Source organism: Lepidochelys kempii, chromosome 17 (genome assembly GCF_965140265.1).
Source record: "Lepidochelys kempii isolate rLepKem1 chromosome 17, rLepKem1.hap2, whole genome shotgun sequence".
NCBI classification, from domain to species: domain Eukaryota; kingdom Metazoa; phylum Chordata; order Testudines; family Cheloniidae; genus Lepidochelys; species Lepidochelys kempii.
Window position 1 is genome coordinate 5,223,469 of NC_133272.1, and position 23,560 is coordinate 5,247,028.

General features: G+C 43.4%; 1 protein-coding gene across 10 annotated transcripts in view; it reads left to right on the forward strand.

Annotated features, from left to right (window-relative positions):
• YPEL2 (yippee like 2) overlaps positions 1-23,560 on the forward strand; it is an 82,057-nt gene that overhangs the window by 19,296 nt on the left and 39,201 nt on the right. Inside the window, exons 2-6 of one of the 10 annotated variants that reach the window (XR_012155372.1) lie at positions 9,871-9,914; positions 10,762-10,870; positions 11,800-12,039; positions 13,604-13,642; positions 17,202-17,252. Coding sequence is in view for 2 of the 10 variants with exons in the window: in XM_073315229.1 (XP_073171330.1) it covers positions 9,871-9,914; positions 10,762-10,870; positions 11,800-11,889 (243 nt within the window). In the remaining 8 variants the exon portion in view is untranslated. Of the gene's footprint in view, positions 1-9,870; positions 9,915-10,761; positions 10,871-11,799; positions 17,170-17,201; positions 17,253-23,560 lie in introns of those variants that run through there. The other 9 variants (XR_012155375.1, XR_012155373.1, XR_012155377.1 and 6 more) reach the window with 9 other exon arrangements.

Here is a 23,560-nt window from a genome sequence, read left to right on the forward strand (position 1 = left end):
TCTAGGAATGAGCACTATTGTTTGCTCACTGAAAATAAGGTGGCCAAAGGTGTTTTTAAAGCCCACATTTGCAAACAATCTGTGCCTAATATAAAGATTAAAGGTCCTTTGCATGTGCCTCTTCGATCTTGGTCTTCATTTAACCAGGATATTGCCACAGATCCTTGTTTAGACTGGTGACTTGGCCAAGGTTGTTACCAAACTGCAGCCCAGATTCGTAAAAATACACCTTTAGTTGCCTCTGAATCATATATTGTTAGGCCCCGGTGGCCTTGTGTTCAGGGCATAGAACTGAGACACAGGAGCTCTGGGTTAATTTCCTTGCTCAGCTAAAGACTTCTCTTGTGACTTTGGACAAGTCACTTAGGGCCAAATTGTTATAAATGTTTAGGCACTTAACTCCCACTGAAATCAGTTTGAGTTCGGCATCTAAATACCTTTAAAAATCTGGTCCTTAGGCTGAACTGAAATAATTAGAAAGACTTCCATTGAATTCAAGATGATCAGGCCTCTCTCTTAACCATCTGCAAAATGGGGATGTTAATACTTTCTTTCTCCTTGTTGTACTACGTGTCCATCAGCACTCAGCACAACGGGGCCCTGATCTTAGTTATGGCTTCTAGGTGTTACCATTAAGAGTGTTGCCATTTCTTGCAAAACTCATGATGTTTGATGTTTTTCCTTAATGCCCTAAACCAGGGGTGGGCAAACTTTTTGGCCCGAGGGTCACATCGGGGTGTGAAACTGTATGGAGGGCCAGGTAGGGAAGGCTGTGCACATGTCCCCAAACAGCCTGGTTCCTGACCCCTATCCAACCCCTCCCACTTCCTGCCCCCCTCACAACCTCCCACCTATCCAAACCCGCCCCCCCCCCGCCGCTCCTTGTCCCCTGACCATCCCCTCCCATCCCAGAACCTTTGCCCTATTCAACTGCTCCCTGTCCCCTGACCACCGTCCCCTGACCATCCCCTCCCATCCCAGAACCTCTGCCCTATTCAACCGCTCCCTGTCCCGTGACTGCCCACCTGCCCCTTATCCAACCCCCCGGCCCCAGCCCCCTTACCATGCCGCTCAGAGCAGCATGTCTGGCAGCCGTGCCACCCGGCCAGAGCTAGACATGCTGCCGCACTGCCCTGCGTGAGCGCGCAGCCCCGCCCCCCAGAGTGCTGCCCGCATGTGGCGTGGGTGTGGGGGAGGGGGAACAATGAGGGAGTGGCTGGGACTAGTCTCCCTGCCCGGGAGCTCGGGGGCCGAGCAAGATAGTTCCGCGGGCCGTAGTATGCCCACCTCTGCCCTAAACTGCTAGGATCAAAAGACTGAGGGAGATCCTAGCTTAAAAATAAATAAAATAGTAAGTGTTAGCCCTGATGGTTGGAGAGAGAAGCTCCAACACATGAAGCGAATGTAGCACCCTGAAAGCAAAGACACTGGAAGGCAAATATAAAGTAGCCCAAATTTTGTTGTTTTAAAAAATCTCATGGTTTTTAAGCCAATCTCATTGTTTGATGTGTTCCCCCCACCCCCCACGACTCACGATTTTTGAACACTTTGGCTTGACAGTAGTGTAAATAAAAATATTAGAGCTCATTAAAGCCTATCAGTGGTCCAAATTTGGCTCTGAGAGACCACCCGTGGTAACTCATTGGCCATGGTGAGTGAGATTGCGTATAGTCCATGCTTGCATGTAAGTCAGGATGATAAAACTTATCAGACAGGTGTAAGAGAACTGAACTGAGCTGTATAGCATTTACAAAACAGGTTGTGTAAAGAAAACTAATGTGATCAACAGTATTAGAAAAGCAATCTCTGAATGCCTATTGGGAGTCAGAATTGGGGGCTCTGACTAAAAATAGATCTCAATCATTCTCTGTGCCCTGACGGGATCAAATCCTTCAGCTGAGTTGTCCTTTCCTATCTGAATTCAGCTAAATGTTTCGATGGTAATTGAGTTCCTCTCTGGGGCTAATCAAAGGCTTTGTCAGCTGCAAACACCCATTGCTGCCAGGGTTAACAGGGTAATGTGAAAAGCACTGGGAATGAATTTACATTGGAACTCACATTTAGACCCATCTTCTGTGCAGCTAATAACTGGAAACACTCAGGCTCGTCTAACAGCTTCAGTCAGGTTTGCGGCAAAGAGAACTGGCTGGAGTTCTCCATTAAAGAGCCTTCAGCTGGGATAGATATTAAGGTCATGTGGATGTGGAAAAGAAAACGTCTCTGCAGTGATATAGATATGTGTGTGTGGGGGGGCAAACAAATTCTGCTCCCCGTTTATATAACAGAGTCCCCAAAATCAAATATTAACATTGGAAACCAAAGCATGCTGTTTGCTATCGAGGTTGTTCAGCCTTTGACTGTGATGGGAATAGTTTTACTTTGTTTTTTAACAAGTCCACGTCTTCGCTGAAGAAACCCCCAAATACAATGTTTCAAGAACAAGCTGGTGCCTGGTGGGAAACTTGGAACCACACTGTGGTCAGAAAGTTTAAATCAGCAAAGCTGTATTTGTAAAAGCCCCTTGAAGAAGGAAAGTATCACCTAAATGCTGAGTATTAGCCTAGTTTATTGTGTGGGTATGGATGATGAGTGCAATATATAAACCTAAATAGATTCTTCCTTCATGGGGGGGGCGGGTGTTGAACGAGTGGATAGAGCATTGGAATAAGCCTCAGAAAACCTGGATTCTCTACCTGGCCCCCCTGCTGGCTTGCTGGTTGACCTAGTGCAAGCCACTTCATCTCTCTCTCTTTCTCCATCTGTAATGGGGATAATGATACTTACCCCTTTGGTAGGTTGCTTTCAGATCTGTGGGAGAAAAGAGCTAGGTGTTATTAGCTACTTCCACCTGGAAACTATAATCAAGATAGGGACCCCATTGTAAGGCACTATACATACACATAGTAACAAACAGTCCCTGCCCCAAAGAGCTTATAGTCTCAATAAACAAGACAGACAAAGGGAGGGGGAAAGGAAGTAATAAAAGCACAGAAAGATTGTGGCTTGCCCCAGGTCACAGAGGATGTCTCTGGCATTGAGTCCAGTGACTTCTAGTGACCATTTTTTCTACTCCTCCTCCTCTTTATCACTGGCAGGGCATATAGTGCTCTTACAGAGATGATGGGTCGGTCACTCTCAAAAATACCATGGTGGTGAGCACAGCCTAAGAGCCTCAGTAGAACGGAATAAGACAGCAGTGTTCATTAGTTCAAAAGGAAATGTTACTACTCAGATGGCTTAACGTGTAACAACGCCCCCCTCATCTGCAAGGACTTGCATGCAACCCAGTTGGTTCCACATTAAGCCTCAATCATACTTTTGCCCCCTTGAGGGACATTACCATGAAAACAGACTCTCTGCTTAAGAGTTTAAATGCAGAGTCAGCAGCAGGAGCAGAGACAGTCTTCATGCAAATGTCCTTAGTAATTTAAAAAATAAAAGGAGCGTGCAGAGGGCCGAGAGAGAGAGATAACGAAGCTCTCTCTGAATAGAATAATTGGATGATTTTTTCACCATTGAATATAAGGGACCCTTTAAATCCAGGAGCTCCCAATATTCCTTTTCCTCTTTGTTCTTTTCATCAGTCTGTCTTGACAGGAAAATAACAGGGCACAATAAAACTGTCCTTCATATAAGTATCTGATCAGCTGGCGCTTCCCTTCACTGTCCCCTCCCATCACACTCCAGACCATGTAGACTTTCCTAGAGCTCCAGCACAAACATTGGTCCTTCTACTCCTGAACTTGTTCTTGCAATGAGAATTAACTGTAGCTTTCACAGAGTTAACCAACAGGATCAGGATGCATATTCGTCTCTCCTCTTGGATTTCAGTGGAACCAGTTACCTTTTCATCTTTGTTTCATTGAGTTGTGTAGCGGTTGCCTGCTTGGCGTGGGTACATGTGTTCTTTTCCTGATCTGGTCTTCAGGGATCATGGTGCCGTGTCTGGTAGCTGCTTCTTGGTCTTCCAGCGGGTGCTAGTCACATTTTGCGCTATTATCTAACTCCATCACAAAGACTTTGGGAAATTAATCCTGTCATCTGTTCAATGCATGGGACTGCTGAGTGAGTGTAAGGGAAATCCTTGCTACTAGGAAAGGGGGCGGGTGTTTGGTTCACATTCAGATTTCATAGGTTTCTGCTGCAGTGCTGACTACAAATGAAAGATTCCCCCCATGCATCCAGTGTTCATTGACAGTAAAGGACTGGGTAGGTACAAGCAGGTGATTGAGGTGGTAAGCAAGTGGAGCTTTGGACAAGATGGTAGGAAAAGGAAATGAATAGCCTTGTCCCTATTTTAAGCTATACTTCTCCCATGCGCTATTGCTCCGCTCAGGAAAATCCTGGAAGAGCAGCACCTGTTTTTCAGAGGGTAGAACATAAGTTTAATCAGAATGGCAGAAATTCAGACATTTTAAATCCAGATCAGAATTTAGCCAATGGACCAGAACCAAACTAAACCACTGACTGAAATACTCCCAAGCTTGTGGCTATTTGAAATGTGGATTCAGCTGTTGACTCCATTTCTTGTGGCAGGATGATGAGGAATTGAGCACTTCTTAGTGAGAGAAGGGCTGCAGGATAGAGTATTTTGGCATGATCGGAACTTTGCTCTTGATAGTGCCTGAATGCCTATCTCATTGGCTCATACTTCTCCACTGGATATTCAAATCACTTCTCCACTGGATATTCAAATTTAAGGCATTGCCTGGATACACATTTTAGATGTCTTTGTGCTGAATGGAACTCCCAGATACAGAAGGGGATTTGAATACTGATAGTCAAGATGAAGATCATGTATATTTTTTCATCTTTCCCTCCTAACCAAAAAGTCTAGACATTGAGGGGGTGGGAAGTGGGGAAAGAAGGGAGGGAGAATTCTGTTGCAAGCGTGGCGGGTTGTGTTTCTAGTCAAACTTCCTAAATTAGCAACGGAGAGAAAAAATGGCTTGGCCTTTCAATGGGAAACAAAAAATCCTTTCCATTTCTTTGAGTTGGATTGGAAAGTATGTCCCGGGAGCTGTTATTTTAGAGGGGAAGAAGTCTGGATTTTGTGTGTGTGTATATAATATAAATAAATGTTTTTAATTTTAATTCACATCACAAAATCTGCTTTGAAAAAATGCATGACATGGAAACTAGCCACATTCTGGCTGTCATTACTTGATGCAAAGCAAGTGTATTTGCAAAACAGTTCGGAGGGGACTGTGCAGGGAATGCCTGCTTAGGTTAGGATATGATAGTTTTCCTGTGACTTCATCATGATCACTGCAGCACATCAGTCCTTCTAGAGATGGAACAGAAAGAGGAGGTTCTGGCCACCCCACTAGGTTTTATTTAATTGTAAACTAAAGGGAATGTGTTGAGGATACAAACCCAAAATATGAAATACCTGTTCCCTTTCCATCACTTCCCCTTTATCTGCATTTGCTAAATCCCCCTGGGGTGGGAGGATGTTTCTTGAAACACCGCATCAGCAGCACCAAATGCTGAGCGCTGGGATGTGGGAAAGCATCAGCCTGGCATCCCTGAAGGTGACAGGATTGTGCAGTGGCCACAGACTGATGGTAAAGAGAGTGCTCTTCGGTGACAGCAACATCTTTAGGCAACAGCTACTGACTAATATTAGTGTCTGTAGGTGGGCAATAAAGGCAGCACACTCAGGTGTGAGTTGCAAGCTTGTGGCTGGAAATGAAGTAGGAAAACCACAGCTGATAGTTGGTGAAGTTGATCATCCTTTGGTGACCTCTTCAAGCTGGTGGAGACCCTTTGTATAGGTGCACGATGGTGACCATCTGGAGCATTATTGGCTATACTTCAAACCAGGGGATGAGTGCTTCATTTGGGGCACTCCTTAAGGTAGAGTTGCCATTGAGAGAAAATAGTGGTTCTCCAGAACAAAAAGCCCAGAGATCTTCAGGATCCTATCTAGATCATGCCTTGACCTAAAGTGGAAGGAGGACGCCCACCAGGAGTACACCACAATCCTCTAGCAATTGGCTGGAGTAATGTTCAGGAAGCCTCTGACGCAAAGCTTGAGGGTTTGGTTTTGTTCTTTATTAAAGGCTGACTGATAGCCAGCAATAATGGAAACTGCTTTTTCTGTTCCAGTAAAACTCTGCTTCCATAGCTGCTGTTATTGGCAAACTAAGTCACTTTGGTGTTTATGGAAAACTGTTTACTGGGAGGGAGTGGAAGGTTAGTGTGTTTTAGCTGCTCTCATCCTGCTTTGATTAGTGGCAAGGGCCTGTGTCCCTTGAGGATCCCTCCTGCTTGATACACCTCACCCACCCAGGATCCTTGCATCCAAACTCATAGAACCTCTATGCAGCCTTTGCAGCCTGGAGAATAAATGCCTTTTGCACATGTCATTGTAGAGCACAACACAGAGCCAGCCCCTTCCAAAGGGGAGAGACAGCCTTGGCATGAAGGCTGTTAGCTTACAGAATCCCATCTTTATTTACCCTACAGAGGCATAGAGTTCAGTGCACCAAGTATTCTGTTGCAGTCAGCTCAGATACAGTTAGATTGTGCCGTATCATACAGATGAGAATAACAATAATACACGACTTCAGTGCTGAGGAGAGATTTAAGGAAGCTGCTCTAATAAATCCAATTTCACAAACATGCTTGAGCCACGTGTCCTAGTTAATTTGCTTCCAGGGGAACAAGGCATTTCTCACTGCACAGGATCCAGGGCTTATGCCAAGAGAGTGCAGAGGTGCCTCAGGCATCTCCTCCGAGCCCACAAACTTCTTTTCCCCAACATTGGCAGCTAATCTTGGGCTTGTGTCTGAATCATCTTGGCAGGCAACTCTTCCGTAGCTGGCAGAGCCATCACTGCCATCTGAGCCTCTCAGGCAGCTCTAGTCCTGGATATGGTGCTGGGTAGCTTGCCCCACATCATTGGTTTTACCCACATGCTCTCCTTCAGTCAGTGACTGGGAGGGTCTTGCTGCATGCATGGAGGCACAGATCTTTCCGCAGGCTCCATGGTGCTGTGACTTAAAAGTAGCTCAGTGCCAAGAAATACACTGAGTTGCAGCCAGAGGGGGTGGAATGTGTTCTCTTGTCGAGGGGGGTTTAAACCCAGACTTTAATGAATTTTAATCTTGGACATTGTTCAGTAAATTTCTCCTTCATGTATTTGAAATGAATAGAATGTGTGATGCAGGGGTTCTCTCTGGATAAGATCATTAAAGAGCTGTGTGTCACCAACACTTACAGCTACACTTGTGCAGAGAAGAAATACCTCTTGGATTAATCTGACATTTCCAATCACTCTGTATTTTCAAACATTATACCATGTGCTACATTCTCTATGGGAAGATGGATCCTTCACTAAACTGAGCATAGTGACCTTCGTTTTTGGGGGTCATCTGTAGGGATTGAATTTGGTAACCCTGGATCTGAAAGCATCTGCTGCTAGTGCCTAAGCTAAAGGACTGGGACTGTTAGCTTGGATGCATCAACACTTGTAAACTTTTATATGTGGTTTATCCACTAGAAGGAGAGAGAGAGATGCATTGTGTTAGCATAAATTACATGGCATGAAGAGTACAGTGTGGAACAAGGCACTGCAGCTGGATTGTGGCCTGGCTGTCTGGGGAACGATGGGCACTTCGGCATTTGCCATGCCCTGTCGCAAATCTCACTGAGTGAATTCCTGGGAACAGCTTCACGGGAAGAACAGGACCTTGTGTATGGAAGTCTCTCCATAGAGACTTCCCAAGTGATCCCTTCTGTGTCAGTAGGAGCCAGCCCCTCTGCTGCCAGCTGTTAACATCTCCCCGAATGAAACAAACTGCCAAGGGGATAAAATTCATTTAAACCTTGAAAGCTGCCCTCCTGGTAAAGTAGCCTTTACCCATTCTGACCCAATAGCTCTCTCTTTGTATTGGCTCCACTCACCTGAGCCTGCCTTTTCTCTTTGACCTGCAAATAGAGCAGTCATAACCAAAAACCATACTAATGCCTCTAGAGGGCACGGTTATGGATGCTACACCTTTATCACTGGGTGTGCATGTCATCTATAAACAGCGTAATTTTACCTTGTCATTACCTAGTCCACACCACCTCCCTCACATTAACAGTTGTGAGGAGGGAGAACTATGGGTAAGTTCAAAATCTTTAATTCAATGGGCATTTGTCAAAGCACATTAAAAACGCAGGTTGTATTGCTCCCCTATTAGCTGCTCCTGTCAGCAAGGCATTGTTGCAGGTAATATTACAGGCCAGACACAAATGGAGCTTATAGGTGCTTGGAAGCAGTGTTACTGAAAAAAGAAAAGGAGGACTTGTGGCACCTTAGAGACTAACCAATTTATTTGAGCATGAGCTTTCGTGAGCTACAGCTCACTTCATCGGATGCTTAGTCCACAGTATGCATCCGATGAAGTGAGCTGTAGCTCACGAAAGCTCATGCTCAAATAAATTGGTTAGTCTCTAAGGTGCCACAAGTACTCCTTTTCTTTTTGCGAATACAGACTAACACGGCTGTTACTCTGAAAAGTGTTATTGAAGTATCCCAGTCAGAGGTAGCTGGTGCTGCCCAACCTTTCATTGTAAAATCCTGTTTTATCATTGTGAATGTTATATGGCCAGGCACTGGGAATGCCACGATTGTTGCTAATGCTACAAAATGTGACAGTTTCACTGTTCCCTTATCCTTCCCTTTCCTTGTTTGTTTATCTCTACTCAGCTGTCTCTTGTCATATGTTTAGGCCCTGATCCTGAAAAGACTCCGGGCAGGTTTACACTTCAAAAGCTGCAGCGGCACAGCTGCACCACTGTAACGCTTTAGTGAAGATGTTACTACACCAACGGGAGAGTTTCTCCTGTCAGTATAGTTAATCCACCTCCACAAGAGGTGGTAGCTAAATCAGTGGGAGAATCTCAGGGGTTAGACTGGTATAACTGCATTGCTTGGGGCTGTGGATTTTTCACACCCCTGAGCAATGTAATTTTACTGATTGTAAATTTGTAGTGTAAACCTGGCCTTACAAAGGCGCTTAACTATGCATTATAAGTAATCCCACTGGCATCTATGGGGCTGCTTAGAGTGCATACATTTAAGTATCTGCATAAAGCTTTGCAAGACTGGGGTCTTAGATGGTCAGCAAATTGGGCCAGAGATTGTCTTTTTCAATATATATGTGTACAGCACATAGCACAATGTGGCCCTGATGGGGATACAAATAAATAATAGTAATAACGTGTATTTCTGCACCTCCTTCATGGATGGAGGCACTTCAGACTGTCAGAGCCATGTTCAAAATATTGAAGCAATGCTGTCAGGTAGCTTAGGTCCAAATTTTACTTTCTGTTTCTAAAAAAAAAAAAAAAATTTAAAATAATAATTTGGGGTTAAGGTTTCTTTGAGATTGTAAATCCATGAGCAATGGCATTGAACTAGTGCACGAGAACCAGGAAGTGAAATTGACCAACTTTTAGTTTTTACCGGAATGCAGAAACCAAACAAGCATAGAGTTTAATTTGTGAAAAGCACACTGGATTTTCACAGTGCTGTGAGGGCTGATAATCTCAAGTGATAATTAAGAAGGTAAGGTTCCAAGTCGGCTGCCAGTGTCCCTTTTAAAATGTGCATGCATCAGAATTTGAGACAGGCTGGTTCGCTTTCCATTTCCATCTCCAGGACAGACCTTTATTAATCAACTCTCATCTTCCATGAATGTTTCAATCTCTGCCTTCTCCATCTTGCATACTGTAATAATGTGCATTTCTCAGAACTCTACTATCAGTTGCTCTAACTACCCTTTGAAGTCAATAACGTTGGTATCTGGGTACTTACTGTTCATGCACAGGGTGGCTTCCTATCAACCGACTGATTTCTGTTTTCTTGCCTTTTAGTCCTTTCAAGGAAGCCAAGGGCGAGCATACCTCTTCAATTCAGTGTGAGTGTTACTTCATAAATGTCATTGCTCCACCTTTTGCGAGACAAATATATATCACCCTGAGGTTAAAATAAGGAGAAAGAGTTGCCTTTTTTGTGACAGAAAGGCACTTACTTACGAGCTTGCATCATTGCTTTAGAGTGACTGAAAGGAAACAGCACTAATTCAGACTTGACTTTGCCTTTAGGTTTCAGAAAAGGGGCTGGAATAAGAGTATTTTTGTCATGGGATTGAGAAATAACACCTAACAGAAGTAGTTTTGAGTCACTCACTTCTCAGAGGATGTAGTGAGGACCAATAAGTCAAAGCTTTGTAAATATAAAGAAGTATATAAGTGCTAAATATTAGTGGCTATTTTTAGAGCTGGGCTATAATTTTAACTGAAAAGAATTTCCTTTAGACAAATATGGTTTTCTGGAAATCAGCATTTGCCTTGGGAATACATGGATTTCAACAAGAATGTCCCGTTTTCCATTCGTGAAAATCAAAATGAAAAATTTCATTTCAAATTCAAAATGAAAATTTTACTCTGAAATGTCAAATTATTTCATTTCAGTAGAAAACATTGAAATTCTCCTTCTCAGTGTTTTTAGGAATTTTTCATTGAGTGAAAATATTCACTATTTCATCTCTTGATTCTGATATGGAACAGAACATAATTTTGAAGTATCAACATTTCTTATGAAAGGAAAGTTCTATTTTTAGAATAGCGGTAGTATTTATTATTAGAGATTCCAGTTTATATTTTCCAGTACTGCAACAAAATTGCTGAAAAGGTTCTTGCAGTGTGCAAAAAGGAAGCAATACTTTGATAGGAACCATATCTTTCTCTTCCCTTCCCTCCCAGAGTTAATGTGGGTTGCGGCCCTGCAGAGGAGCGGGTGTTACTAACAGGATTACACGCAGTTGCAGACATTTATTGTGAAAACTGCAAAACCACACTGGGCTGGAAATATGTGAGTATCGTTTATTGTTCCTGTGGATGCATTTGTCTCTATCCCTTTTTGAAGGTGTATGTGTATAATGAGGCAGAGCGCTGAAGTGGGAGTCAGAAACCTGAGTTCTATTCCTGGCTCTTAAACTGATCTACTGGGTCCCCTCTCTGTGCCTCTGTTTTTCCTGACACCTTCTGTGTGTCTTGAATATTTAGACAGTAAGCTCTTTGTGGCAGAGGCCATATGTTACTATGCATAGTCACTGCTCGTGTCACAATGTCCACACTGTTGTTTTTAACACTCTAGCTGAAGTGGAGCTAGTACATGTCTGTCTGTTTGGGGCTGGGAGGTACACTCCCAACTGCAGTGAAGCTATACTCTAGTTGCCTAACTTAATGGTTCCCAAACTGTGATCCATGGAGCACTTGCTGGTGGCCTGCAGAGAGGTGGCTGGTCACATGATCCTGATTTCTTCTCCTTGTTTCCACTGGTAAATCACATTAAAGACAGCTGAAAAGGAATTAGATGCATTCCTAATGTTACTTTTTCTTATAAGCAATTATTAGAGCTGCTCTAGGGATGTTATGCATTTGGGATGAGAGGTGTCCACAAGGTAATCTCTTTATAAAGATGTAGTATAGACTATGGAAATAGTTTGAGAGCCCTGGTCTAACAGGAGGCAGTGAGAGGTTAAGGGATTTACTGAAGTACAGACAACAGTGAGCCAGTGGTATGAGTGGAACCAGAGTCTAGGATTCCTGAAAACAAAAAGTTTCCTGAAAGTCAAAAGGGTCCCATATTCCTGCCCCTCTGTGCCCCAGAGCTGAGAGTGGAATGCATGACTCCTGTCTCCCAGACCTCTGCTCTAATCACTAGATTGCATTTTCTTTTCCGTACCTCTCGAGTCTCCCGCTAACTCCACCTTCTCTGTGTTTTTTAAATTTTTTTAGGAACACGCTTTCGAGAGCAGTCAGAAGTATAAAGAAGGCAAATACATCATCGAACTAGCTCACATGATCAAGGATAATGGCTGGGATTGAATGGAAAGAGCCCAGCTAAACCAGCGTGTAAGAGAATGCCATCCAACAGAACATTATATCCAAGAGTGAGAGAGTGACCGAACGCTTGGTTCCATGCATTTAGAGGCTCTGCCATTTGGGAGCATCTTCACACCCTTCTCCATTTTATTGGTGACTGGCCTCTAAATTTCTGTCTCTCCGTCTCTTCGCTTTTTATCTGTTTGTGAGTTGACCCTGGCTGCTTCTCTCTGTGTTCTGGTGTTGGCTAAGAGAATGCACCAAATGCCTGACAGCATTCCATGTTTATGAATGTCTAAGTACAAACTGAAGTTGGCTCTTTGGTGGCATTTTATCAGAAGGTATCAGTGCGGGAGGGAGACCAGAGTTTTGGGCAGGGGGAGAGAAAAAGGGGACAGGGGCAGGAGGGGAAGTAAGCAGGAATGAAACTGCTTTTCCTTTAAGTCCTGGTAACCGAGGCTTGAAACTATGGACAGAAATATACCTCATGACTGCGTTATCTCTGAATCTCGAAACTGCTGTTCCAGAGGCAGAGCTCCAGATTAAGCTGGCTGAGCACAAGTCGTAACCAAAAGCCCCTTGCTAGCTAATTCCTGAAACTGATGTGCAGTTCCATCTTTTGATAGGTTGTTTCATACTATTCACACAGTCACCTTTTGTGAACTTCTTGTTGTGGAGCTTGATTGCTAGAGAGATTCCGCAAGCGCTTTCCTTCTGCTTCTCCCTCCTCCTGTTTCATAGCAGATGGGCAAACCATCCCATCAGAGCATGACTACAACCTCAGCACTGCTGGGGAAACAAAATTCTGATTCTGGGCAACTGAGAGAGGAGGAGTCAAATCATGTAATGTAGGGGGGGGCTGATGCTGCAGTTTTTTTAGAAGATATGACAGATATGCAAGAACACGGGCATGTGCTAGGAAAATATGTAGGGGGAGAAGGTTGTAGATAAACTCAGAAACATATGATGCCATCTTTAATTTTCCAGTCCTTACTGTGTGCCATTAGGGCAAATCTCTTTACCATTGGCAATGTAATAGCTTGGGATCCAGTCATCCTAATGTGTAATGGGAAAATGGCTTTAATAGGATATCTGAAATTTCAGACTCCAGCCATCAGGTCCACTCTTTGAATCCATCAGAGATGTGATGGAACAGTAAGTGGCTCTGGTGGCTGTTAATATCATGTTTCACAGACGGCTATTTCAAGCCCTGAGGTATCCCCCAAACCTTGACTCCTGGTGTTTTAAAAAAAACCTGTTTCATATTCTGGAAGACTGAAACTTAGCATCCCCCAAATGGCATAGGCCTTGGAGTTGTAGGGGTAGAAGAGGTTTCGACACCTAACTGCAACGGACAAGTCCTACTTTAATTTTTGTAAATTAATTTTTATGGACCATCTTTATGTTGTTGGTGTGGGAGAGGGGGAGAATGTGTATGAAAGAAGATAGCGTAGACCTAAATGACCGTGTGAAGCTTCCTCTACAACAGTGCAGTCAGTATCTCGTGCAGAACACAAGACTATTTAACTGAATTAGTATTCTCCATCCGAGTGAATTCTTTTTGTTTGTGGAGTTATTTCAAAGTAGGTTAATTCTGTGGGGGAAATCCCTCTCAATCCAGAGAGTGAAAAATAATGTGCAGGGATTCGTAGCTCCTTATGAAATTGAACCTTCTGATGATTAGAGCCTAATGCCGCCTTTTTTTTCCAATATTCAGGTTAGCAGAGTTGAGAGGATTTCAAAATCACATTTTCTGGTAAGTGGGGGTGGGGATGTGTGTGCAGAGAGAGAGGCTTTAGAAGTGGGATTAGACTTCTATGTTGAGTACCAGTGAGTAAAACCTGAATAGCTCATGTGAAAAGTGGGTGTTTTCTCTCCTCACTAGATGAGTGTTGTGTCCATGGCATCGCTGATAACATGTGGTTATTACCCAGAAGTAGGTGACAAGATGGAGACTGAGTGTTACTTGTGGAAAGGATGTATTGAATGCCTTCTTTGGCCATTGTGTTAGGAGGTGGCTTCTGCCTTCACCCTATCTGATGTGAATTACAAGACCACTTCATCTTTGACTTCTGCTAGACTCTACTTCCATCATCCTCATTCCCCTCCATCACCGCTACCTTCAACAAAAAGAATTCCTCAGTACCCATTAGCTTGTTGACTCTGGCACTGGCCTTCTCTTCATTGCCCTTTCCACTCAATGTTTTGTTGGTTTTGGCCAGTCATTTGCTTTCTTTGAAAAGCTCTTCTCCTTCCCTGAAAACAGTCTTTAAAGGGACCTGATCTGAAATGGGAGAAATAAGGGATAACCCACAACAGTTTGTGTGCAGATGGGATGGGATACAGAGCCATGCCTAGACTCTGGTAATCTTCCCTGAATGAGTATAATTTTATGCACTACAGTGATCGCCAATAAAAAGCCAACATGCCTATAATAATCCCCCAGTATTCAGTCTCAAATACTGCAGCATTACCCCTGTAAATTGTAATTTTTGCACCATTAGTGTAGGATATGCTGTACCTCTTAAAAATAAGGGCAGTTACCACAGAGTGGTGTCAGATGCAACAGTTTTTATTCTTTGTGTACTAAGAACAAGAAGTAATATCTCAGATGGCAACACGCAGTAAGAATTTACATAAATTGCATTTTTTATGGCGACCACTGTAAATTTGAATATTTGTGGCCAGATCCTCAGTTAATGTAAATTGGCTTAGTTTCCTTGACTTCCATGGTGCTACACCGGTTTAAATCAGTTGAGGATCTGGGCCCAGATCCTCAAATCCTGGTATGGAAAATGCGTGAGCACACACACACACAGAGGCACACACTTGACTGTACGTTGATTTTTATACACTGTATAGAGAGATAAGTAAAAATGGCCTGCTAGGCTCATTTAATATTTGTTCTCCCTTATGTGTCGGATAAACCTAAAGTGCTTCTTATGATGTAAGGTCCGCTGTTAACTCATCTGTGACTTGCTGTATTAAGACATATGATAGTATTGGGAGTTGAAAACAAAACAGAGTGATGAAATTTATAGGCTAGTGGATGGGTATAACTATCTATCCGGGCATTCTCAGTTGATTAGTTGCAAAAGAATATATTCAGAATATAGCCAAAGAACTGCACCACTTGCATCTCATTGGTCGAGTCAGTTAACTGTAGCCAGTTAGTTACATCGAAGGGTGGGTAATGCCTGGACTTCATTTCCAAGATGGAGGTGCAGTCCAGAGAGCCAGCATGTCCCGGTCTCCATGGGTGGCAGCCTCAGCAAAGATGAAAACTGCAAGTTTTGCTCCATTTTCTGTTCCCTCCCCAGTTTCTAGCAAGCTGCCACCAAGGGCCTTGAGCAATGCAAATTCTGGGCACCCCTGAGTTTACATCACAGTGTACCCCAAAGCTAAACTTTGGTAGATTTGAAATGTTTTGCTCAGGCGGATTATCTTGTGTGGCATCATGACCCTGTAATAAATATTCAGATGATAATATATACAGAACATAATAAGCATTATCTTATGAAATATACTTTTGTAAATAATATTTTAATTTTTTAAAAAAAATAATATATTTGGTGCTGTTTTCTCAGAATCCACCTCTGAGAGCACTTTTATTGTTTTGTTTTTAAATTATGCTGTTTCCTCTGTCTTAGTTGGAAAATATGCTTAAAGGGAAACAACAATCATAAATATATGCTGTTTTCTTAAGTTGCTACACTTTTCACCTGGACAAGGCAGAAAAAGGGCAAATAACCTCTAATTCCATCCAGCAGAAATTACCTCTAATACAGGCCATTGCCAGGTTACAAACAGAGGCCCCCAATTCAGGAAGGTACTGAAGCATGTGTGTAACTTTAAGCACATGGGAATGCATGTGTGTTTAAAGGTATGCACATGCTTCAGTACCTTCCTCAGTGCCTGAGGCCCCTGACTTGCAATTAGATCCAGATAGGACGATCTTAATTCCTACATGGAGTCCATTTAACATCAGTGGGGCTCCATGTAAGTGCGTAGATCTGATTGCAGGATCAGGGCCTGAAATATTCTCTTGCACCAGTATTGGCTAGAATAAAATAAATAATGAAGATTTAGAATGTGGAAATGAATTTAAGTTACAACATCAGAATCTTTATTTCCTGTTGCTTGGGGCAATAGGGCCAGGGGATGGAGAATTCTAACTAATCAGGAATTCTTATTCGCTTTGCAAATATTTTTGGATGTGGATCCTGGTTTTAATTTTGCTTTTAATATAAATAAACCAGGCTGCTACATAGTGAATTAAAGTAAAAGTTTACACCTCTGGCAGTAAAGTTCTTTCCCCTTTCCTCTTTGTCTTTTTTCCCCTCCCCTCTCCCCCTTAGTTTTTATTTCATTGGTCTTCTTGTTTATCTCAAAGTGGACCAACAGCACAAATCATTAGACTGTGTTTTGCTGAGTAAGGAGCTATTTGCAGTGCTGAGTAACTGTTGCACATTCTTTTATTTTCTCTTTTTGGTGCACACATTTTAAAGGCAACAAAACCTGCACATGGAATCTGTGGTTCTTGCGAGGATCAGCTAAGAATTTTCTCTTTATGCATTTTCCTAATTGATATGTGAGTGTATTAATCATGCATTTCATTGCACTTCCTCACTTCAGAAGAAGCATCACGTTTTTATATGAACCAGTTCTTGGACAAGCATCCTGTTGGGTAAACAGATTTGAAATGCAGAGCTCAGCTAGGTAGTAAGAGCTCTCCTTGCCAGATGAGAGGTCTGAGAAATGGAACGTTCAGAAACAAAAATGTTACGCATTGAGTTGGAAGAATCCTGTTTGTTCTTTTAAAACAGGAAGGGAAAATAAAATCACACTTAATATAAAAAAAAGTTGACATTTAAATGCAAGCAGAATGGTGTTGTGTAAGGTACAATCACAAATAAGCTATTCTCGTAGTTACAAACTGTACGCATCCTTTGTTTTGTTTTTCATAAGGAAATGGGAATGCTTTCTCACTGACAAAATGAAGAGACAATATTTCCAGTACCAGCCTGTCTACTGATGCTCTTGTGTTTACAAATTGTGTATACTTTTATTTCTTTGATTTAACTATATTTTTGGCATATTCTTTCAGGTCATATTGCTTCGGTAATAAATGCAATTGTTTGTTTTTAGATAATTTGTCTTCACCTCTTTGTGTCTTTGTACATTGTACATAGTTCTTCAGTATTAGAGGGAGGCATACTGTTTGTCAGATTTACAATATGTGTTGGTGCTCATTTGAGAAAATAAAGTTTTCAAATACTAAAAGCGTGGATCTACTTTTCTGTTTTCGTCCCTAGGACCACGAACAAAGTGGAAACTGACCAAAGGGGACGGAATTCAGTTGACCTGTAAGTTTGAAAATACCCAAATCACATTGTTGTTGTTTGTATTAAAATCGGACCAGTTAAGGTCAGGGCCCTATTGTCCCAGGGGCTGGACAAACATAGTCCCTGCCCCAAAGAGTTTACAATCCAATGTGATGTGACAGACAAAGGGTGGGAGGTTTAAAAGGCACAGATGAAGTGATTTACCCAGGGTCACACAGCTGGTTACTGGCAGAGCCAGGATTAGAACCTAGGTTTCCTGACTCCCACTGCCTGTCCACTACACCACTCTGCCTCCCATCATCATTATTAATTATTATTTTTATTCTGTTGTTGTGGTGATGGAAATTTACAGGCCCTAAACAGGATCAAGGCCTCTCTACTTGGATTGTACAAACACAGAGGTAGATATAATCCCTGTCTCAAAGAGTGTAGGCTGCGGAGCCAGAGGGTGGTCTCTCAGGCCATGGCCAAACCACTTTTTGGCTGGGCCAAACCTGAGCAGCACTGCAACCCTAAGCGCCAGGTCACAATGCCACTCACTCAGATATGGGGGGGTTGGGTGAAGGGGCTCATGGGTCAGTGGGATCAATCTGCTTCTGGGTCGGGGGGAACACCTGAGAGGGGAAGAGGAAGGTGCAGGGGGAAAAACCGTGGCCCCTTCACTTTAAACAGTGCTCCACAGCCCCTGCTGAATAGTTTACATTTTAAGGCCCTGATCCTGGAATCAGATCAACACAGACTTCCATGGGGCTCTATACAGGTTGAGAGGTTTGCTTCTGTGAATCCGATTCCAGGGTCAAGGCCCAAGATTGAAGCTCTCCTTAACTTTTCCTTATTTTGTCTCCCACATGCTATGAGGGAAGGGTTTTAACATCCTCCTCTTATGCTTTCCAATTCAAAGCGTCTTTCCCTCTCAGAAGGCCTGATCCTCCAGTTCTTCCTCACCCCAAACTCCCCTTGAGAGCTGGTCACTTTTCAAATCTGGCTGGTGACACCAAGCTGGCCAGCCTCATTTGGTGATTCTCAGTTGCTCGCGGATGGCTTTTCTTTGTTCCTTTCGTTGACATTAAAAGGAAAAAAAATACCCTCGAAAGGTTTCTGTTCACACGAGGTTTGTAAAATCCCTCCCTACCCTTCATTTTGATTAAAAAATACCTGCATTTCAAGCCTGAACAACTTGGTTGTGTCCCTATCATATACTCAGGTGCAGCCGATTTTAAGTTGTAAGAGCAAATATTTAACAGGTACACAAAGGCCTTAATTGCAGTGTGTCCTGCCTTTCCCTTTCCACAGTTAAATGTCAGAAGTTTGTCATAGTCATTTCTCCTGTCACTCATCCAGCATTAGTGTAGTTAATGGGATTTGGTCAAACAAATGCTGAGCTTTCAAACAAATGCTGAGCTTTCAAACACCAGGAGACAAATTCACTTGGGCAGATGCTTAGCCAGTGGTTCTCAACTAGAGGTACATGTCCCCCTGGGGTACACAGAGTTCTTCCAGGGGGTTCATCAACTCATCTAGATACTTGCATAGTTTTACAATGGGCTACATAAAAAGCACTAGCAGGAAGTCAGTACAAACTAAAAATTCATACAGACGACTTGTTTATACTGTTTTATATACTACACACTGAAAGGTAAGTACAATATTTATATTCCAATTGATTTATTATATAATTATATGTTAAAAATGAGAAATGATTTTTCAGTAATAGTGTGCTGTGATACTTTTGTATTTTTATGTCTGATTTTGTAAGCAAGTAGTTTTTAAGTGAGGTGTAACATGGGGGTACTCAAGACAATTCAGACTCCTGAAAGGGGTACAGTAGTCTGGAAAGGTTGAGAGCCCACTGGCTTAGAGTGTCACAAATCTCTCTCTTTTTAAACAAAACTATTTTGGCTGAATTGTACGTGAAGGAGGCCCCAATCTGACTTAAATGGGAATTTTGCCTGAGTAAGACTGCAGAATTGGCATTTCAGAATGATCTGTAATTGGAATTAATTAATTTGATGTCCCCCTACTCCTCCCCCCCCCAGAAGTGTAGTGTCCTATAGATTAATTCCTCAATCTGTGTAAACTCTTGTAGTTCCATTGAAGTCAATAGAGCGATGACAGTTCACCCCAGCTGCGGCTCTGGCCCCTCGAGATGACGTTCCTGGCTCCTGGAACTACAGACAGTCCTTAGACAATCCTTCCCCAGTTCTGCACTGAGCTACAGAGTTTAGGATCAGATATTTGAAAGAGCTCAAGGGTGAATTTTCTAATGCTCAGCACCCAAAACTAGTGGCCAGATTTTCCGCATCCAGCAGCTCCCAGCAGCAAACCAATTGTGGGTCCTGAGCCCTTCAGAAAATCCCAGACAGTGTGGCTGTCAGTGCAGTGCTGACATGGTTAAGAAAGCTCTTATGGGACCAATTCTACTGTTTCTAAGGGCAAAAGCTTTGGTTATAAAGTCACTGATTAATTCTCAATTCATTTATTTCATTAGGAGTTAGGTGCTTAGGTACTTTGGAAAATCTCACCAGGTGGCTGCATCTTTAGGCCCTTAGGTGACTTGCCCAGTGTCACATAGGAAGCTTGTGGCAAGGTGGGCACTTGAACCCAGGTTTCCTGAGTCCTAAGGTTGGTGACCTAACCACTGGAAAATCCTTCCTCTCCTAAAGCGATTTCATATGGAGCACATTTACTCATCTGTAGGATCTGCAATACTCTGCAAGTGCAAAATATGCTGGTGCTGCTCCTTAGAGCAGGATTCAAGAAACGCAGTTCTCCTTTGAATACATGACCAAAAGGAGGCTGATAGTTTGGTAAGTTGCATTCACCGTTAAGGAGATCATGAGTCACTAAATTATATTTATCCTAAATGCACTTTTTGCAAATTAATCTTGTTATATGAATTCTTTAATGGGGGGCCCAGATCCTATTGCCTCCAGGTTCTGGTGAAAGTCAGATCTGGAGCCAATCTTTGCAGCTTGGACCCGTTTCTAATGTTCTCATCTAGGTCAGGATTGTGACCACACCCTTACCACAATGTGCACAGAAGTAAGAGGACTAGTTGTACTGCACATCACAGCAAGGGGAAAGAGCAGCCTCCACGGTGCTGCTGCTACTCAGCCAGGGCCGGGAGACGAGATACGAGCTGGCAGCATGGTCTCTGAGCTTGTCTACACATTTAAAGCATGCTAAGGAACTTTTAGTGCACAGCAGCGGAGTTGACATGGACCAAATAATGCACCACACATTAGTATGCTTTAGAAATCACACCCCCATGCTGTGCATTGCTGCATCATGTAGCCCTACACTTGGAATAAGGGGGGAACCAGGGAGGGAATTGTGATGTGCTCTTGACGTGGTGCAGCTAAGTGCCTGGCTCAGGACAGATTATAATGTGTCAGTCTAGCCCTAAGTAAATATTTGATCATGTTAGAGCTAGGTCTTGTGAGGTGCTGCGTTCCCTCAGCTCATAATGATTTCAGCAGGTGCAATTCAATGGGAACAGCAGCCCTTGGAGGCAGAGGCCTTTGGAGGGGCCAGGCTGAAGGGCCTGGTTTGCCCTACTTGTGTCTCTTTCAATGCATCTCTCAGAAGAGAGAGAGACATACTGGTGCTAGTGGGAATTTAATTGACATTCTGGCTGGTGAGTTTGCTTGCTGGCTTACAGGATGGTGGGTGAACTGAGGCAGGATTTGGGGAGACCCTGTTACAAGCAGGTTCTCAGATACTATAATATATATCTCTTGCGTGTCCCACTAAACACTTTTTTCCCCCAGTTGCACTGATTCTTTTTTTCCATAAAAAATGACCTTGTGCAATGCTTTGTGTATTAGCCCTCCAGAGACACAAAGCTGTGGGGAAAACTGCCAACTAGCAAAAATCATCTAGCACAAGAATGAGAAAGGAATAGCTCTAGGTTTTGGGGCTGTTGTTTTCTTCCCAGATGCACTTAAGCTATTAAACTGAAGGGCAGTTCCCTAATGGATATAACTGGTTAGAGAGCTTGTCATTCCTATCTGGCTCTGAGAGCAGAAGCAGCTATAAAAACTATTCCAAACACTATACCATTCTCACACCTTATAGGCAGGGAGGGGATAGGATATCTGCTGCTTGTAACAGCTCATTAATTTTCAAGTGTTATTTTAGTGGCTCCATAATAACTGTACACAAACACACAGAGTTAAAATAAAGTTAATGGTTTATCTTAAATTGACAAGAGCCAGGAAATTCAGACTTGAGGTTGACGTTACCCTTAAATTGCTGTGTTTTGTAAGATCACCTGTTGCAGCGGGAGGAGAGCATCTGTATTTCTGCCTTGGTACGTTTGCAGCAGAGGCTGAATTACAGAAGGGGTTACATCTCTTCATGCCTACATCCTTTCCAAAATACTTGTGTTCTGTATAAGGTTTTTTTCACCAGTGAAGCCACAGTGATACAAGTTCCTACTGCAGACATGTTGTACCGCAGTGTACCAGACTTAACCCAGGCTAAGTTAAAAAATCCAAGTCCTATTTTGCACAGGGGCTGTGTCTGGGTTAGGGGTTTGCACTGATACAACTACATCAATGTTTTTACACCAGGGCAAATTTCTGTAGTCTACCACATGCCCAGATGCAGCACCTTTGCACTCACTCTCTCCTGCCATCTGCAAAGAACCTATATTTTTACTAGGCTGCTTGTAGCTTTGCATTTCCCTGGCACCAGCGTGAAAAAACCCTCCCCAGGCACCCAAGCTTAAAGCTGTTTCCATGGAGACAGAAGACACCTGTGCCCTGGTTCTGGTCTCCTGCCAGCCAGAGAACGTAGGATACTGAGACCCTACGTCATCCCCCGTGGCTGAAAAACAAAAGGGTGGGAACATTAGACCTCACACCATCTCCTAACAGGCCCTTCCAGTGGCAACTACGATCAGGCAGGGAGTAAACAGTCCCCTCAGCCTGATGAGAATGAGGCCATGTGTCTGGCTTAACCAGTCTCTGCCTCAGTTGGTACAGGGATGCTCTCAGGAGGTCACAGTGGAGATGGGAGAAGCACAGTGGCAACAAGGAAGGAGGTGGGCTAGTCTGGAGGGTTGCTGGGGAAGGGAGACTGCTGAGGGGGTTCAAGGAATCATAAAGGAAGGAAAAGATGGAATGGGTGGGGGAGGGATACTGGGCTAGGTCAGGATGTGGTTTATATATCATGGGGTAGAGGGGGCTGGGACACCCAAAGGAGCCATGGAGGAAGCCACAGAGTTGTCCAGGGAGGCAGGTAGGAAAGACTGTTCTAACATGTTGGGGAGACATTGGCAAAAGGAGAGGGGAGGGCACTGGAATACCAGTGTGGAAGGGAGAAGGGAGTCAGTCCTTTGAACAAAGCAGGAAGCTCTCAGCAAAGGAAGAGAAGCTGCAGGAAGGCTGGGGAAAGGGAAGAAGGTGATGGGGTACCTTATAGAACCATCAGGTTGCAGAGGGATTGGGGAGGATGAAAGGCACCGAGGACAAAGGGAAGCAAAGGAAGACCCATTCTCTATGTGTCTTACACAGTTACCATTGTTGGTGTTATCGTAGCGCCTAGGAGCCCAGTAGTGCACCAAGACCCCATGGTATTAGGCACTGTACAAATACAGAACAAAAGATAGTCCCTTCCCCGAAGCGCTTAGTGCGGGGATGTGACTGCAGTCAAGAAAGCTTGGGTTAGGAGAAATATCTCTTGTCCAGCTTGATAACCAACATCCGTCTTAAGCAGAAATGGATTAAAGTCCAAACACTATCAAACTCTGGGAAGTCTCAGATAATGTCTGGCCTTTGTAGTTCAGGCCCCATCCCTCCCTAACCTTAAGCAGAGCCCCTTGTACCTGTGAATTCCACCTCCCAGAAGAGCTAGACTGGAAGTCAAATGGCACTCTTTACAAGCCGACCCCATTCCACATCTCCCCATGAATTCCTTGAGGGCAGACTTTCCTCAAGGCCGCTTGTGTTCCTGATTAACATAACTGGGACCAGACCAGCTGTGAGAATGAACTATCAGAGTAGCAGAATAAAGAGATGTCCACCAGAAAAGTTGAGGTCAGATGATGAGAGAGAGAGAAATGAAAAGAGAGGGATTTCCCTGCTGTCAGCTCACATGGACGAGAAGCAGAGGTGACAGTGGAAGGAAACTGGCTGAGATCAGCACCTGTGGCTGAATACACCAGGCTTGTAATTTAGAGAAAAAATAGGCACACTGTGAGTTTTTAAAATATTATAAAATATAATTTAGAGCAATTACTTTGAAGGACCATGTTCATCTCAAACACACGTAGCATTTTTATGAGTCATCCGTCTCACTAGGTGATACCACAACCTGCCAACTTT